The following is an 18,476-nucleotide window of genomic DNA, read 5'->3' as shown; positions in this document are numbered from 1 at the left end:
TTGGTATGACCACATTAATTTTAAACTTCAGTTTTCTATTTCTATGAAGAATGATATGGAATTTTGGTGGAGACCACACTGAGACTTGTAGGTTGGTTTGGTACTATTACTGTTTCACAATGTTGATTCTGCCCATCCATAAGCACAAGAGGCCTCTCCATCATCTATTGTGTTCTTTAAACTCTTTATTTGGTGTTTTAAACTTTTCAGTACAGAGGTCATTCACTTGCTTATATTTATTCCCGCATGGTTTTTAAACTATTGTGAATGGAATTGTCTTCCTGATTTCTTTCTCAGCTACTTCGTTTATGTAGAGGAAAGACACATTTTTGCGTGTTGGTTTTACATCCTGATACTTTGTTGAAAGTATTTATTAGTTTTAAGATTTCTGGTGCAGTCTTTAGGGCTTATGTACAAAATCATAGTATCTGTAAACAGTGATAATTGACTCCTTCCTTTCCTGTTTTTAATTCCTTTTTATATGTACATATTTTATATTTATATCCCTTGGGTGTGCCAATGTTTGGTGCGTATGTTTAGAACTGTACTACCCTCTTGATTACACCTTCCATCAGTATGAATCAACCTTGTATATTCTGATTAATTTTGGTCTAAATTCTATTTTATCACATATCAATATAGTTAGACCTGCATGCTTTCTATTTCTCTTTGAAACATTGTTTCTTTCTTTCATCCTAAGTCTATGTTTGTCTTCACCAGTGTTTTTCTCTCAGGCACAAATGGATACTATTTTTTTTTTGCTTGTGAACCAGAAACTGGGTATTATTATTATTATTATTATTATTATTATTATTATTATTATTGGTGCATTCATTCTCTAGACACTGTGTGTCTATCAGCAACCTTCCCACTGCCATACCCTAGGCCACTTGCCAAATCTTCTTCCAGGGAACTACTGAGTCTTGCCTCAGTCAATGACTCAAACCAGATTTACATGATATGAAATGTTACAGTTCTGACTCAAAAAATTTCCTCTTAGACTATGTTTCAGAGTATAGTCCACTGGTACTTGTTCTGGACCCTCAGAGTGGGCCATGTAGACAGAATCTTTTGCCACTAGAGTTTTTTATCCAGGAAAGATTTTATTTCTGCATTCTTTCTAAAGGACAGCCATAGTCATAAAGCCATGGGATGTAAAGAGGTCCCCCCAAGACCTCTAAAATGATGTGGGAGATGTCTATACACTGGTGATACCAGCAGTCAAAGTTCTGGAGCCCCAGGATGCCCTGATATGAGCACAGGTCTTTGTCACCAGTAGCTTCAGATGTGAAGTTATGAGGCATACAGGGGACCTTCCCTATGTTATATGGAGCAGTTGCAGTCACTGCTTGGACTTGCAGCAACAGAACCCAGATGGTACCTTCTCTAGGTACCAAGACACATAAGCAGGTAATATCAGGGCAGCAGCACCTGCTCTCTCAAAGCCCTGGGCTATGGAGGCAACCCTCCTTGGTCCCCGAGAACCTATAGCTCTAAGGTTCATGCTCTTGAAGAGGTAGGACATAAAAGAGCCCTTCCCTCAACTTCAAGACTAAAAAGCCAGAGGAACTAGAGTTCTCTGCTGTTCTGGAGCTACAGGTAATGGATAAGAGAAATTCCCCTGATTTCTAGGGATAAACATGGATGATGCCAGGTCTTTTTACTTCTAACAGCTTCATTCCCAAGAACATAAGCTGGCAAGAAGTCCCCACCCCTACCTCCATTCCTGTGGTGTAACAGTAGATAGTGCTAGGTTAGAGTCATTGACAGGCACCTTGTGGAGCTATAGGGCATCAGTAGAAACTTCCTCGGGGCCCACAAGATAAACCCAAGGGAATTAAGGATTTTGTTTCACCAGCAGCTAGTGACAAGCCTGTGGGCTAGAGAGGGGACCTTCTTTAACTCCTACCAAGTAAGTACAGGTGGTACTGTAAATTTCAACCTCTACTAGCCCTATCCCTGGAGTTGGAGGATGTGGTTAGGACCATCCTCAGTTCCCGACAGATAGGTGCAGATCCTTTAGGATTTTCATGTTAGTGACTTTCCAAACCGTGTTTTCACACATGGCATTCTCCCCACTCATCTCAAATGATAAAAATGACTAACATCTCCTGAATGCTCACTCTCTGTAGGCATTCTATTAAGTGCCTTCACTATATTATTTGGCTAGATCTCACCTCTTCTGTTTCATAAAATGTGCATGATGCTAATGTATCCCTTCCCACCAGCACAGAAATTAATGCCTAAAGAAGCGAAGTAAATCCTAGGGTAAACTTCATTAAAGTCACAAAACTAATTAGGGACAAATCTATGATAGATTGTCTGATTCCATTGCTCATACTCTAAATTTCACTCAAATGATTGGACATTTAAGGCAGTCCAGCCCCCTGATTCTTGTATGTTTCTCTAAAGTTGTACTTTAGAATTGCTACAGACAGGTGTTTAATGTTTTCTATTTTATAATAGACATAAGTGCTTGAAGCATGGTGGCTTGAAATAAAAATGAGTCAGAAGGATGCTACATTTCTTGCATTCATTTGGACACCCGTATATTATGACCATGTAGCATGACTGATTTGTAAGAAAAGTGACATTTCTAAATGAACCTACCCAATCTTTTATTTCTCTTTACTTCAAAATCATTTTATTTAATTTGAATGTATTATAGACAAGCTAGAAAAGGGAAAATCATAGTATTCATTAATAATACTTACAGGATTTTTAAAGCTTTGCTTTAAGAAAGAGAAAACTTTAGAGCTAACTGTAAATACATGTGAGTATGTTTTCTTTGCAGGATTTGCATTTTCTTTTTCCTGAGATAGCATCTCAAATAGGCCAGGTTGGCCTTGAACTGACATGTAACTAAGATGACCTTGAACGTCTCAACCTCCTGCTTCCACCTCCTAAGTACTAGGATTACAGTGATACACCTCTACATCTGATATAAATGTACCTTGTGTATTCTAGACAAAGACTCTCCCCACTTAGCTTCCTAGCCCAGCATTTGCACCTATGACACCCAGTTACTCTTTAAAAAGTCTTGATCTTGCTCATAAAACTAATTATTTAGAATTATAAACTCATTAGTAGTTTTTTAGAAGTTACCATCTGGTTTCTGCTTCTAAACTACTTTAAAAACAAGCTAAGAGCTACATAGCAAATTCCAGAACAGCCAGGACTACATAGAGAGACTAAGCAATATACTTTTCTCTTATGCTCTTCAAGTACTTCATGCTTAAAGAAAATATAAATAACAATAATAATAATAACAACAACAACAACTACTAAGATGTGGTCTTAGCATGTAGCCTAGGCTTACCAGGAACCCTCTATACAACTTTTGAAAAGGTTTCATCATTTTTATGAGATTTTAAAAACTTTTGAAATTTTTGCAAATATATACAGTGTTCTTCCAATGTCCCACCCCCTCAACTTTATGTCCTCTTTACGTATAGGTGAGTCTAACTAGTGCTGGTCATACCTGCATAGGTGTAGAGCATTGACCACCCACCAGAGGCCAAAGCCCTGAAGAAAACGGACTCCCTTTCCCTCAGTAGCCACCAACTGCCAATAGCTCCTCACCTAGTGGGCAGGGCCTCTTAAGTCCCTCCCTCCTCTCCTTGTTGGAATGTTTACTGGCTAGATCTTTTGCAGGACATGGGCAAGTAGTCGCAGCCGTTGTGAGTTCATGGGTGTAATGGCCACTCATGGCTAAAAGACACCATTGTTGAAGTCTTTGACATCTTCTCGCTCTCACAGTCGTTAGGTCCCACCTTCCATGATGTTCCCTGAGCCTTGGAGGAGGGGGATGTAATAGACATGTTTCACTGAGGACTGAAGCATTTTCATTCTTTTCTACACTCTAGGAAAACATGAATATGACTCCACACCATTGTGTGTTTTCAATGCATTGCTTTTTTTATGTATATGAGTATTCTAGCGGCATGTATCCCTGCATGCCAGAGAGGGCATCAGATCCCACTATATATGGCTGTGAGCCACCATGAGGTTACTGGGAATTGAACTCAGGACCTCTAGAAGAGCAGCTGGTGCTCTTAACTACTGAACCTTCTCTCCAGCCCAATGCATTGCTTTAAAAAAAGAAAAAAAAAACTTTTTACTTAGAATTTTTGTATGTAAAAACTTAAATTCGTGCACACTGAACTTTGAAAGATTGTCTACCTTATAAGTAAAGCAGCAAGTAACATCAATCGCATAGTTACAGTGCTATTTTACACAGTTCATTTATTATGAGCTCCCATGCTGCTTTCTTAATATTCAGATTTTATTATCCCTACTCTGACTTCCTTAAGTTTACTGTTCATCCATATAAATATTTTAAAGGACAAAACAGTCATCAGTTACCAGGCTTTCTTTTACACTTTGTGAATATTTTTTTCTTTATTTCAAACTTTGTAATGAGACTGGCTTTTTACTGCACAAAATTATAGACCCTGATATCCATTTCTTAGTGTCTGCTAGCTGGGCATAGTGGCATACTTGAGAGATGAAGGTAGGGAGATCAAGAATTCAAGATAAACCTGGGCACCGTGGGCTATATAACATAATCTTGTCTCAAAATGTGTGTTGAAGAGCATAATGCATCATGCTTTATCTAAAATGTGTAATCATAGGAAAATTTTAAAGATATTGAGAGTAAAGTCTTAAAACACATATTAACACTTGGTCTCAACTATTTATTGTTTGTATGAAAAGCTGTTAATTTATGGCAAGCAAAGTCAGTTCATAAGTACGGAGATTGCCCCAAAATAAATATTTACAACTTAAAATACTTAACATGAGGGGCTGGAGAGAAGGCTCAGAAGTTAAAAACACTTGCTGTTCTTCCAGAGGTCTGCAGTTTGGTGACCAGTACCTACATCAGGTGGCTCACAACCACTTGAAACTCTAGCTCCAGCAGATATAGCACATACACACATAAATTAAAATTTAAAAAATACTGGACATGAATTTTTCATACCCATGAGCTTATTTGTTGCATAAAACAATAGAGACTTGCAGCTAGATCAGCGGTTCTCAACCTGTAGGTTGAACAACTCTTTCACAGGGTTTGCCTAAGACCATCAGAAAACAGACATTTACATGACAATTCATAACAGTAGCAAAATTACAGTTGTGAAGTAGTAATGAAAACAATTTTATGGTTGGGGGATCACCACAACATGAGGAACTGTATTAAAGGACTGCAGCATTAGGAAGGCTGAGAACCACTGAGCTAGATTAAAGACTACACAGAAATATGTCTAAGAGAACTTCGAGATATGTTGCATAAGATTTTTAGATTGTCCCAAGACCCCCTCATTTCCACCTTTTACTTATAAGATCAATTTTGAGTGATTTTAAAAGTGAATGCCATTAGGAGGCAAAAGGCTCTACCCTTATTCCTCCCTGCTCCCATTAGCCACCTCAGCTAACATCTAAGCTACTTGTTAGACACATAGATACAATGCTGGCAGTACAGAAAAACAAATATATTCAGGGAGCTTTGGACTGGAGAAAGTTAAGAAAAACGCACAAAGCCACTTCTCAGCTAAAAACGTCTTGCTATCATTTGTTCCTGCTGTTTTCTTGTTGTTTTCAATTAAATGTCTTTAAAATTCCAAAGGATTTTAATAGCAGTTTAATTTCTCATTAATCACGTAGTTTTAAAATGTTTATTATGATGTTACTTAGAAATGTGTTAAACATTACATGGAGAATAAAGACTAATATTCAGGTAAAATAACTGAAAAGTCCAAGAAGAATGGAAATAAAAACGACAGGACAGAGCTTGGTCCAGCCGTTCAGTGTCAGTGCAGTGGGTAACCTGCATTGGATTGGGCTGGGGTTTCCTCTGGCATCAGGGAATGCTTCGAGCAGAGGCATGCACCTCCTGCTGCTAGATGTTTTGACTGCAACCACAATTGAAATCTGTGGATACCTTCCGTTGTAGTCAAGCTCTCTGGTTAGCCAAATGCAGAGCAGGATGTGGATGGTTCTTTATCTTGTTCATGGATAAGGGCTCTACTCAGTTCTAGGGATGCAAAGGAATGCCTTCTTTTCCCCCATGGTGATACCAGCTGTTTCAGGCTCTGAAACAAAAACCCAACTCCTCAGGAAATGCTCACAATATTCAGTGAGCTCCTGCAAAATACTAGAGGGATAATAGTGGGCATGCTCCTGCAGTCACGGTGTTCCGAGATCATTATCAAATGTTTCCATCTATAAACATACCCTAAGGTCCTCTGTGCCCTGAGTCCCTTGAGCACAACTGTCGATCAGGATCACGTTTTTCTTTATGTCCTACCTGCTTGGAGCTCACGTGTGGGCCTCTTTTACACTTTATATCTTTCATAGTTCCATGCCACACAGTAAATATTCATTGACACTTGTCACATTGCCCGCCTGACACCTAGACCACCCTCCTCAACTTTCTGGACCGTAGTCCACAGACTCTTTTGTACAAGTGTGGTTACATACCTTTAGAGCTATAACTTAAGAGGCAAATGACGGGAAGTAGGGAAAGTTTTCAGTAAAAACATTTCCAATAATGTGGGCCTGGAAAAATCTGAAGGTGAATTTCCATGGTAACAATGTTTTCATAATGATGACTGGGTTCACTAAGGAAAAGTCCAATCATATATATTTTTAATTCTTTGTTTAAAGTAGCTGTGAACTATATAATCATATTCAGTGTCTTAGAGAAGGCAACTGTTGGTTATCTGGAAAACCTGTATAGATCTATAGGATATTATCCTACAGTTTTCTCCACTATTGAGAACAGATGCAGTGAGTCCCTGGCCTTGATATATTTTATGTACATATTACTGCTTAGACACTTAATATCCATTACTCCATTTTGAAGGGTTGGTCTCAACATTACTTTCTGGGTGGTTCCAGTGGTTCTCAAGCTATTAGAGATTTGTCTAAGAAAAATAAGAAAGACCTGAAAAATAGGTGTTCCAGTCAAACTCTCAGAGTTCTGTAATGGAGCCTTCAATATTTAATGAAAATTACCTCCCCCCATTTAACATTTCACTCCCTCACCTCTTAAATTAGTATACTTTACAACTTTTCTACTAAAAATTGGGGGGGGCACCGAGGTGGCTCAGGGATAAAAGTGCTCACCACCAAGTCTGACAGCCCAAGTTCAATCACTGGGACCCACGTGGTGGAAGAAGAGATGTAATGATTTCTTTAGTCAAAATTTTGTAAGAAAACGAAAGTCTGTTTCTTAAACACTGTGTGACTAATTCATAAGATATATGAAACTTTGTAAACTTCATATTTGTAAGGTTGTTTTCATTGTTTTAATTGGATATCTCAAAAGCTGTTAGAAAAAAAACATGCAGCAAGATGGCCTATCCATTGTGTTTTTCAGGGAAGAAAACGTTTCTACCGTATTATTCACATTTTGTAAACAGCATCAATGAACCTGCACATAAAAGGTTAAATGTTTGCAGACCACTCTGTTTTTGCCCCAAAGATCAGAGACAAATTACTATTTTTATTTTACATTCCCTTGATGAGGATAATGATAAACAGCTGTCACTTTGGTGCTTTGACTGCAAAGAATCCAATTGCAATCCTATAATTTAAACAAAGAAAAAAACTACGAACTCATACACAGCACACAACCAGAAAGAGGCAAGAGGATTTGAGCTGAGGTTGGGGGCAGAGGAAAGGAGTGTCCTGTCTGCTTGCTGAGAGCGTTTGGTTAAAGAATCCCACCTACAGACTCCTTCCCACTCACCTGAGACACACTAGAGAGGCCAGTTCCTGCTTCGGTGTAATGTCGAAGTCAGTTTGCATTCTGGATTCCTTATTTCCCTAATGTGTCCACTGTATTCCCTGAGTAGTTATGATTTGTGTGAGGCCACAGTCTACTAGATTTCTAAGGGGATTTCAAATTGTCTCATTGGCTGATTTGGAATTCTTTTAACTTATGTTCAAAAATTGACTTTTCAATTCATGTATGATTTGTCATTCAAATCAAAGGATTCCACGGTGTTCTTGTTCATCACGTACTTTGGTCATGTTGACTCCCTGACTACTTTCCTGTCCCCCAGTCTTCTCTTCCTCTTACTCAATTGTCCCTCCTCTATTTTCATGTGTGTGTGTGTTTATGTGTAAAACCTAAAAGAATGAAAGAATGTGATACTGGTCTGTTTGAGTCTGGTTTATTCACTTAATAGGGTGCACCAATTCCATCCATTTTCCTGCAAAAGGCATAATTTGATTCTTCTTTATGGTAAAATAAAAGATACATGTATGTATGTATATTACATTTTCTTCATGCATTCACTTGTTGAGAGGCACCAAGGCAGATCCCATAGCTTGGCTGCACTGAGGAGTTCTGTGAAAACATGGTTGAGTAGGTATCTCTGTGTTACACTGACTTACATCTTTTTGGGTCTGCCCCCAGGAGTAGCATAGCTGGATGATATGGTCGTTTGGGTTTTTGTTTGTTTTGGAGGAAACTCCATCCTGATTTCCATAGTCGCAGAGCATATTTTTGTTCCCAGCAGCAATGTGCAAGTGTCCTCTGCCCCACCCTCACCCGCACTTATTGTGGTTTTTGGTTTTTGTTTTAGGAAGAGCCATTCTGACGAGGTAATCTGTTATCTCCGTGTGGGTTTCCCTTTCTTGGATGCTAAGGAACTTTTCCATGTGTGTTGGTTACTTGTACTGCATTGTTTTAGAAGAATCTTGTTCATTTGTCCATTAGTTGACTGGAGGATTTGGGGCATTTTAGCATTTGAGCTTCTTAGTTCATTATAGATTCTAGATATTGATCCCTTGTCAGATGTATAGCTGGTAGAGATTTCCTTCTATTTTGTAGGCTGTGGCTTTACTTTTTTTTTTCTGTGCAGAAGCTTGTCACGCAATCCTACTTACCAATTCTTTGTTTTATTCCATGCACTATCAGGGTCCTTTTCACAAAGTCCTAGCCTGTCCTGGGGTGTTTCCTCTACTACCCCTGTATGTGTTGTTCATTCTGATACTTTGATTATTGCTTCTGATTTCAAGAAGTACAAAAGCAAATGTAAAGCAAGGCTAAATGGTAATTAACTAGTGTGGAATAGGGAGGTTCCAAGTTTCTATATGAAATCAAATAACAGTTTTTTACCTGGAGGTTCCAAGTGTGTTAGGGATTCAGCTTTCCTCTTTTAGTTCAGTCATTTGGTTCTTGAGAAAACAGTATTTTAATGACATTTTCCTAGCAAGTTTTTAAATTCTTTATTATTTCATGTATAAAACTGAATTGATGTAACAGTTATTTTATACTTCCTGTTTTTGAAATCATGCTCATTTTACATTAGTTGAATGGACTTCAGAGCTCTATCGTGCTCCTCTATGGGGTACGATAACCCTGGTACCCACCTCCCAGCCCTAAGGTGCAGCTCTACTCTACAAAGTGCTTATTATGGTCTATAAAACACAACAAATGCTGAAATAGGCTCTGGGAGAGAGAACAGGTTGATACTGAAACACTATCACACCCATGGCTATAAATACAATAGCAAACCCATGAATCTTGTAGGCCAGAGCAACAAACTGGATTGTGCTATCACTGTGGAGGCTTATGTTGCTTTACATAGAAAACACTTTTTCTCCATAAAAGTCTATGTTTTGTGCATTAGGGCGGTTTCATTGACTTAGGTAAACCCATTTGTAGCATGAACCACCTCTCCTTTCCTCTGATAACACTGAGGTCTATGCTAAGAATGAAGGAATATGATCCTGGACTCTAGTGCGGGGGGGGGGGGGGGGGGGGGGGGGGGGGGCACGGAGTTAAGATGAATGGTAGATAATGTAAGTAAGTGCAGGAATGAGTTCAGAGGAAGAAACAGTGGAAGATCTTAGAATAGCAGGGGCTTGTCAGAGAATGGTGAAGCAGATTGGAAATACGAAGGGAATTTACACAAGCTAGGAAGGGGGGGGCTTCTGCAGCTAACAGAGGGATGTGTGTAGCTGTAGCAGTTATGCATTTTAAATAAGGTTTTAACTAAAAATGTCTTAGTCTCTTTTCATCTAAAACATCAGTTTGTCACAAGCTCATTAAAAAAAAAGGAAGAAAGAACTATTACACCAGATTTAATTCTTTCAGTGACCTGAGACCACTTCAAAAAAAAAAAAAAAAAAAAAAAAACCAGCAGAATCACTAACATTCTGAATATTCCAGTCACCCTAGAAATCCTTTTATTCTGCTAGCCCACATCAAAGTATGGGGTCACACTCTCAAGGCAGAAAAGGACCACTGATTTTTAGAGTGAGCATACAATATCTTAACATTTTCAAAGAGACACTTCTGATATAGAAATGCTTATACTTTTTTTTATTATTGATGGTTTTGTAACCTAAAAACGTGGCTTTCATACACGTTTATCGATTCAAAGAAAAGACTCGTCATTTATAGATCCAGTTATTTAGCACAGTGCTTTGGCCTGGAGCTGATTGAAAACCTGGCAGATCAAAGTACGTATATTTCCAAAGAAAAGTACTCCAAGCCAATGTTAGGAGCAATAAATTATCGCGCCCTCCCCCACATTCATAATTAAATCTTTCCAAATATGAGAAAGTAGCCAGACCACTAACAATATCTGTATGCTGTTTTGAGGTTTAGATGGTTCAACCTGACTTGAAATAGAGACCATTTGTTCTAAATTGATTTCAATGCCAAGCCAATAGGTCAACTCTTAATGATGAAGATGCCATTCCAGCCCAGTCTCTGGGTGGATAAGCCAAAATTAATTAACTCAAGTCAGAGAGTATAGAAAACAGATGCTCCACTCATGTTGCACAAATAAATTCTTTGTGTATGAAAGGGTTCTGCTTTATTCAAAGAATAACACATTGGAAGTTAAAATGGCCGGTTTTCCACAATGGAGCCAGTCCTCTGCAGTGGTGACAGACGCATGAATTTACACAGCAAATTCCATCAAGTGCATGAAAGAATGAATTATCTTCCAGATCTCGGATTTGGACTCCTGGCCAGTCCTAGGGGATTGAGGTTTGAATCTGGGCTGATCCAATCCAGAGCAAACCCAGCAGTGCCAGAACTACATCAAGGTTATTCTAATCTATAGGATCCCTGGAGACTACTCCCAGAGGCTGGCGTCTGCATCATCTGTTTGGACTCAGGCCTCTGGGCAGCTTACCAATGGCTTAAGAATAGGTTGTTCTCCTGAGGTATGTTGTTAGGTGTGCTGTTTATTTGGTTATTCATCTCAATGTTCATTCAGAATGTTTGCTTTTGCTAAACCACGGTGAGTTCAAAGTAGGATGACAACCAGATCTAAGCAGAAATCAATCACTTGATGTTTGGTATTGTTTTTATTCTGAGAGAATATGACATAATCCACATTTTGTTTCCCTTTTGTTAGAATGAAAATGATGAAAATGGCCAAGCAGAAAACTTTTCCATGGACCCACAGTTGGAGAGGCAAGTGGAGACCATACGCAACCTAGTAGACTCTTACATGTCAATAATCAACAAATGCATCCGAGACCTAATTCCAAAAACAATAATGCATCTGATGATCAATAATGTAAGTGACTATAAACTCCCTCTTTTTAACCTCTGACCCTTCCTCACCTGGAAACTGATCACCTTTTCTTGAGTGTCTCTGAGACATTTTATGAATAACCTAATTATTTACTGCCCGGGTGTGTGGTTCTGCCTTCATAAGTGGGTAACCAATGAGAGAGAACATAGAGGGAATTTCCAGCCACAGCATCAAGTTCCTTCTGGTTGGCTCTCTTCTAGAAAGGAGCAAAGAATACCATATTCATGGACTTGCAAAGTTAGCAATGAAAATCAGATGCCTACACTCGACCTTGGGATTAAAAGCCAAGGATAATACTTTTTCCTACACACAGAGTTTATGACAATATGATCATTTGTATCATCTACAAACTATGAAATGTTCTTTTCACCTAGGAAAGGACTTCTTACCTTATTCCCTGACTGTACAGTCAGTCATATTGTTTTTGTTGTTTTTTTTTTCATATGTTTGTTTGAGAGAGAGTTTCACTCTGCAGCCCAGGCTGACCTGGATCTCAGGGGACCCTTCCTATTTTAGCCTCCCCAATGCTGGGATTCCAGGTGTGAGCCGCTGTGCCCAGTTCAGCTTGGCTGCCTAAGATAAGGGTGCTATAACCACCCATCTTTCAGAGTTCCACTAGTGTGGCCATGAGTGGATTGCTCTCATCTGGGTCTTTCCTTCTTTGGTTGGCAGCAGTCTGGCTGTGTTCTTTGGGTAGTTCAATTTTTAAAGTACAAATAAAAAAAAAAAACAGTTAATCGAGAAAAATGGCCTTTTCTGAATCTTGTTAATGGATACCAAGCACTTTATGTACCTTCTCGGGACATCTTTTGTTTTAAACTGTGAAAGTGAAAAGAGCCCTACACTAGACTTCAGGAGAAATCTGGGTTCTAAGCCTGGTTCTTGGGCTCTTGACCTAATGGGACCAATTGGGTTTGTGTCTTCCTTGAGGATTTGTTCCAGAAGGATAGGTATGCCAAGGTACTGTGACAAATGTAAGTAATTAATATGGCTGCCTATTTAAGGACTATTAATCATTCTCTGTGTTTCACAATGTATTTCTAAAGGGCTTCATGACAATCTGCTTGTCTATAACCTCTAATTGTATATGCCTTGCTTTAAGAAGTCCTGAGCACTCAGGTGACCAATCTTATATTTGACTATTTTTGTGTATCCAAGTAAGATAAACAGGATGCCTTGAAGTCTACACAGCAGGTAAGCAACGAACTGTAAGAACAGAAACTATAAATATCACCATGGCTGCTCAGGGGTCAGTTGTCTGACCTAAAGCCCAGCTTTTTAGACCCGCTAAGCTGAAGTCAGTCACTTCTGGAACTTCAGTGGAAATGTGAAGGGACCTCACAGAACTATCAGACAATGTGACAGATGTGGCTGCTAGCTATTTAGACAAATCTGAAGTACTGAACAAATAGTCTGTGTGTCTTGAAAATTACCCTCTTAACTTTGCGTAAATGAATTCAGGTTGTGTTGCTGTGGTGTATCAGGCACTTGCTTATTTAAACATTGTCCTGATTAGGACTCATTTATCTTTCCACTGGTTTCCCGAGAGTCATTAGTCCTGTCTTCGGTTCCAGCTCCGCTTTGCTCTGCATTATATTAAATCATCAGCGCAGGAAATCATACTTCCTGTCTGTGGCTCTGAGAAGTAGCTTGACACAAATTAGTTAAAAAGAAGAAAAAAATCCTACTGCAAATCTCTTCTACTTTCACCTCAAACATTAAATGAAAACACACACATACACATGGATAATTGTAGTTTCCCCAGCCCTTCATTCCTGAATTTGGGCATTTCATTAAAGCAAGCAAACACTCACCTACAGAATATTATTCTTGGAGGGCAAGCTCTGCCAGTTATCTTGAGAGAGACCTCACGTAAGAGTCATGGGAAAGGAGACTTCAATTAAGACCTGAACTCCAAGGTCAGAGACTAATAGGAACACGGAGAAAACCAACTATCAGGACATGCTGCCTTCTCAGAGAAATTTAGTTTTTTCCATCTACCAGAATGAGTGGTAGGCACATACAATGATGACTTTTCTTGAGTATTATTATTGTGCCTCTATTTTTCCTATGTCTAAAAAACATTTTGTATCTATAACATATATTTCTAACTTATATATATTTTTTCAAATAGAGAATGAAATCTTCTTAAAACAATGTGCTTACACTCTCATGGCATCTCAATGCCCAAGCCTTTCTGTTCATTCCAGATGTATCCTGTTAAGTACAAAGAAACAGACCTAATAAATCAACAGCCCTATACCATGAAGGCAAGCTGGGGTTTTTAATTCAGTTTGAACTGATAAAACAAGAGAATTAGTAATAGAACCACATCTAGCAAAAGTAGTCTAAATTCTACCTATTCTGTAAACTGGTATTCCATCAGAACAAATAAATGCTGAAGATGCGCTCTCTGTCTTCCTGGCCCAGTGGCCTTTCACCCTCAAAGCAGGAATGGCTGCCTGGCCTCCCGAAAAGGAATATGTTTCAGCCAGCTTTCATAAAGTTCAGGATTCAGTGGGCAGTTTCCTTTGAAAGTTTACATTAAGTGTTCTGCCACTCAGCTCTCCATATGGAATTGTTTAAGAAGTTTAAAGCCAGGCCATAAATGCCTGGCCTCAGACATACTGTAAGCCTTTGTCTATTGAAAGCCAGCAGCTGTTTCGTTACTTAAACATACCAGGTAACAGCGGCACAAAAGAACAGCGCCTTTATGACAGGCGGCCCCAAGTTAAAGTCGGAGCAGCAAAGTTGTGTGGGACTTTAAGACCAGCACACACAATAGCCCATGATGATGGCGTCTCCCCCAGATCTCGCTCCATCACAGAATAAGGGAAGCCAGCTTTATTATAAAACATGTATGGCGGGTCGTTTTTTGTTTGAAAATGTATTCTCTTCCACATTTTCTACGTGGAGAACTGAGGCACAGGAAAGCTAAGTGACTTGCCGCGGCTTGCACAGCTGGGGGTCTCAGGGGCTTTTTCTCAGTCTGATGCTGTCTCTGCTCCAGCAGCAGACAAGGTGCCTGGGGTTGGGAGCTCTAGCTCTAAGTCAGCCCTACCCAGAGAGCTTCTCCCCGCACCCAGTATGGCCACAGGGTTATCTGCCAGGACACGTCCTGTGACTCAAAGATTTAATTAGCATTCATTTGAACATGAGAAACAATGTCTTAAAACATTGTGTCTCACATTCAAACAAACTCACAGAATACAAAGTGGCATTTAAAAGTTCTTATGAATTCTGGAAAAAAAAACAAAACCAAACAAACAAAAAATCCACTGAGGTCATGAAACCCAGAAGCTCTTCACACTTGGAATGGTGCTGTTGAGTCCCCAAGGCCCCCACAGGTCCACCATGACCTTCGGTGGAAAAGCAGTACCATGTGCCCTAGTTTCAAAACATGTCCTTAATGCCAAACCATTATTCCAGCATTTAGACCATGATCCATTTGTAGAGGCCAAACACAGCATCTGCCCCACTCCCAAAATGTTCACAAGAGGCTCCCCCTACCTTCAGCCCCACCAAGGAACACTCCCACTCTTTCTTAAATTTCGCCTGTCTCTGAACTGTGGACCTCACAGCATGTGAGTTTTTCTGACCTCCTTTGTCCGGCATTGAGTCCATGGAGGTTGTATTTTGCAGAAGGAAACCAGCAGAACTAAATCCATGGGGGTTTGGGAAGGAGGCAGGAGGACAATGACCTGAGTGTCACATCCCCAGATGAACAAAATGAAACTACTCAGTGAAAAAGTTTACACATGCGAAGCCACATCACCCTGTTTCACTAAGAGACTACCCTGTGGAGACAGATTTCAGGGGAACGATCTCCCAGGCAACCGAACTGTCTCTTGGTGAGGGTGTTAAAATGGCTCAGTCATAACAAAGAAAGTTTAAGAGCCAAACATCTTCCAGGGGACTAGGGAAGGGTTAAAAGTTAGAAGGGGGAAAACCATGTGGAACATTTTTAATGACCTCACATTCCTTTACACTGAGCGGTGGGACATGGTGTGGTAATGCCTGTTTATTTAGCCTGCAGAGTTTGCACTGGAGTGGGATTTTGTGTGTGAGAATTTTTGTGAGCCACACAAAGATGTATAGGTTATAAGGTGTTATAATTAAAAGCATAAATATTGCCCCAAATATCCTGTCCAAGTATAATTGGTCTGTTCTGTTCTCTGAGGTATTTTCCAAATGCTATCACCTAAGAAAGATCTACTGGGTCTCTAATTGTGTTGCAGAATCCTTGATTTAAATATTTGTGCCACTGACACCCAAATGACTCAGAAAGCCCCTAAACTGTCTGGAACCCCCCCCCAGTGTCCCCACCCCCATCAACTGGGTTTGGTGTTCCAAAATCTAGTTGTAGCATTGAAAGGCAAAGCTAGGCTACCCAGAAGACAGCCTAAACTTTTCCTTACATCTAAAATAAAATGTTAACCCATTTGGGGTCTTTAAGCACGTGTCTTGACAGTCACACTATTGCAATAGCTCTCTGTAGTTTCCTGCCTGCGTCTCCCCAAAACCAACAGAGCCCACTTACAGGAAAAACAATAGCAATGTGTCTTTCCTCTTATTACCAGCCCTCATTCCTTCACAACATTGCCAAATGAGGGCATACTGGGCAGCAGGTAAGCTTTGGTGTGTAGTATCAGGCAGGGCTCCTTATTATTTCAGTCCATAATTGAACTGTTGATTCATAATTCAGATCTGCTTTAGAACTATTCTTGGATCTTCTTTGAAAAATTTATTTAATGGCTCCTAAGTGATACTCCAGCCTGATGTAAAACTTCAAAAGAGCTCAACCCAACTGATGATTGATGCCAGGGAAATAGTCTGGTTTTGAGTTTTAAGTTGCACCTCGTATCCAAGTGCACACACACACACACCCAACAATGGAAGGTCTGTACAAAAATCTCTGCCTTCATGGGTACCTGCATGTGTATTTAGAAGTGAATAAATCCTCAAAGACCGTGAAATATTCCAAAGGCCAAATTTTCTACCTTTCTTCAAAATCTGTCTTTCCTTTCTGCCATTGATTTTCCGTTACCAATGCTAGAGACACCTTTCACTGGTTTTCTTCCTTGCTCTTCTCATGCCACCAGATGATTTTTCCTTTGAAATGTTATTCACATGTACCCATCTTTTCCATTCTGTGGCACTGATAAATTCTCATCATTCCATGAATAAGCAATAGCCTCCTTTTGGGTCTGTCTCTACTACTAAGCTTGCAAATTTTTTCCAGTTAAAACCAGATTAATTTTTCTAATGACCTGTTTCACTTACTTGTCAAAAGCCTTTCATGGTGTCATACTGCCAAATGGATAAAGTTTAAACATTTTTCATTAGTACCAGAGATCTCATATTTTGTCCTAGATTTACTGAACAAATTTATTTTCTACACCCTCCAGACAGTCCCCTGAATACAGTATGTATTCCATCTCTCCCATGTTTGAATCACTCTTGGTTTACAAAAGATATGCAGGGAACTGTTAATTTCACCACAATAAGACTAATTCAGCTGATGCTCTTACAAATAGAATTACATATTTTAAATCTTTACCAAAAAAAAAAAAAAAGAAAGAAACTGGTCCTCTCTCCTATCTCCCTTTCCCTCCCCTCTCAAGAAATAAGATCCACCAGTTCTCCAAACTCGACTTAAGTATCTGCTCACTCTGGGCAAGTAGTGAGGTCAATCAGTTATTTGTCTTCCCATTTGGCACTATGTTTTGTGTGTGTGTTCACCCAAAGTGCTAGAGTGCTCTTGCAAAAGGACAACTTGCAAGGAATCCAAGTCCTTGCTCTCTATCCATTACGTGAAACCCAGTGATTAAACTCATGTTCTGAGACGTGGCAGCAACTGTCTTCATCTACCATCTTGAAAGTTCATCAACATATATTCTAAGTCAGTCTATCTTTGCAAATCGAAAGACTGCCCAGAAAATCATGAAGGTCAGACAGGAATGTCATCACAGAGCTGCATGCAACCCAGCCCACTGTGATCCTAGCCTTGGACCAGGACTTCAACAGTGAGTGGCTCATGCTAATCTGAGAATTGTACACCAGCTAAACTGGACTGCCTTCCTTCCAATAGTATGAACGACATACTCAAGTGTTACACAAAAAAGAACATAGGAAGACATCCCATCCCCTTGGCCCATGTGACCCACTGACTTCACCTGTAGGTACTAACCTACCTGCAGCCCTACCCTTTGGCCCTCTTGCAGTGTTCTCAATTTTTAAAAATTCCATTAAAAAAAGGAAACTGCATAGGCCCCAGGTTTCAAACAGCCAACTCATGCAATGAGCACAAGATCTGGTCCCACTGCCTGGGTGCCTCCCAAACAGATCAAGCCAATCAACTGTCTCATCCATTCAGAGGGCCTGATCCAGTGGGGACCCCTCAGCCATTGGTTCATAGTTCATGTGTTTCCATTCATTTGGCTATTTGTCCCTGTGCTTTATCCAACCTTGGTCTCAACAATTCTCGCTCATATAAACCCTCCTCATTCTCGTTAATTGGACTCCCAGAGATCCACCCGGGGCCTAGTCATGGATCTCTGCATCCAGATCCCTCAGTAGTTGGATGAGGTTTCTAGCACAACAATTAGGGTGTTTGGCCATCCCATCACCAGAGTAGGTCAGTTCAGGCTGTCTCTCGACCTCTGCCAGCAGTCTGTTGTGTGGGTATCTTTGTGGATTTCTGTGGGCCTCTCTAGCACTTTGCTTCTTCCTATTCTCATGTGGTCTTTATTTACCATGGTCTCCTATTCCTTGTTCTCCCTCTCTGTTGTTGATCCAGCTGGGATGAGTTGGCTGTTTGAAACCTGGGGCCTATGCAGGATTGTTTGGCTCGGCCTGGGAGGAGGGGACTAGACCTACCTGGACTGAGTCTACCAGGTTGACCTC

The 18,476-nt window shown here is 40.0% G+C and overlaps 1 protein-coding gene across 7 annotated transcripts in view; it reads left to right on the top strand.

Moving 5' to 3' along the window:
- The window catches only part of Dnm3 (dynamin 3), a 498,900-nt gene that overhangs the window by 450,080 nt on the left and 30,344 nt on the right, over positions 1–18,476 (top strand). For all 7 annotated transcript variants that reach the window (XM_052737388.1, XM_052737385.1, XM_052737384.1 and 4 more), the window contains one exon: positions 11,388–11,552. In XM_052737388.1, coding sequence (XP_052593348.1) covers positions 11,388–11,552 — 165 coding nt within the window. The remainder of the gene's footprint in view (positions 1–11,387; positions 11,553–18,476) is intronic.

Source organism: Peromyscus californicus, unplaced genomic scaffold, assembly GCF_007827085.1.
Source record: "Peromyscus californicus insignis strain IS unplaced genomic scaffold, ASM782708v3 Scaffold_14__1_contigs__length_90479793_seg_2, whole genome shotgun sequence".
Classification (NCBI taxonomy): Eukaryota; Metazoa; Chordata; class Mammalia; order Rodentia; family Cricetidae; genus Peromyscus; species Peromyscus californicus.
This window is presented reverse-complemented; position numbering and strand designations above follow the sequence as displayed.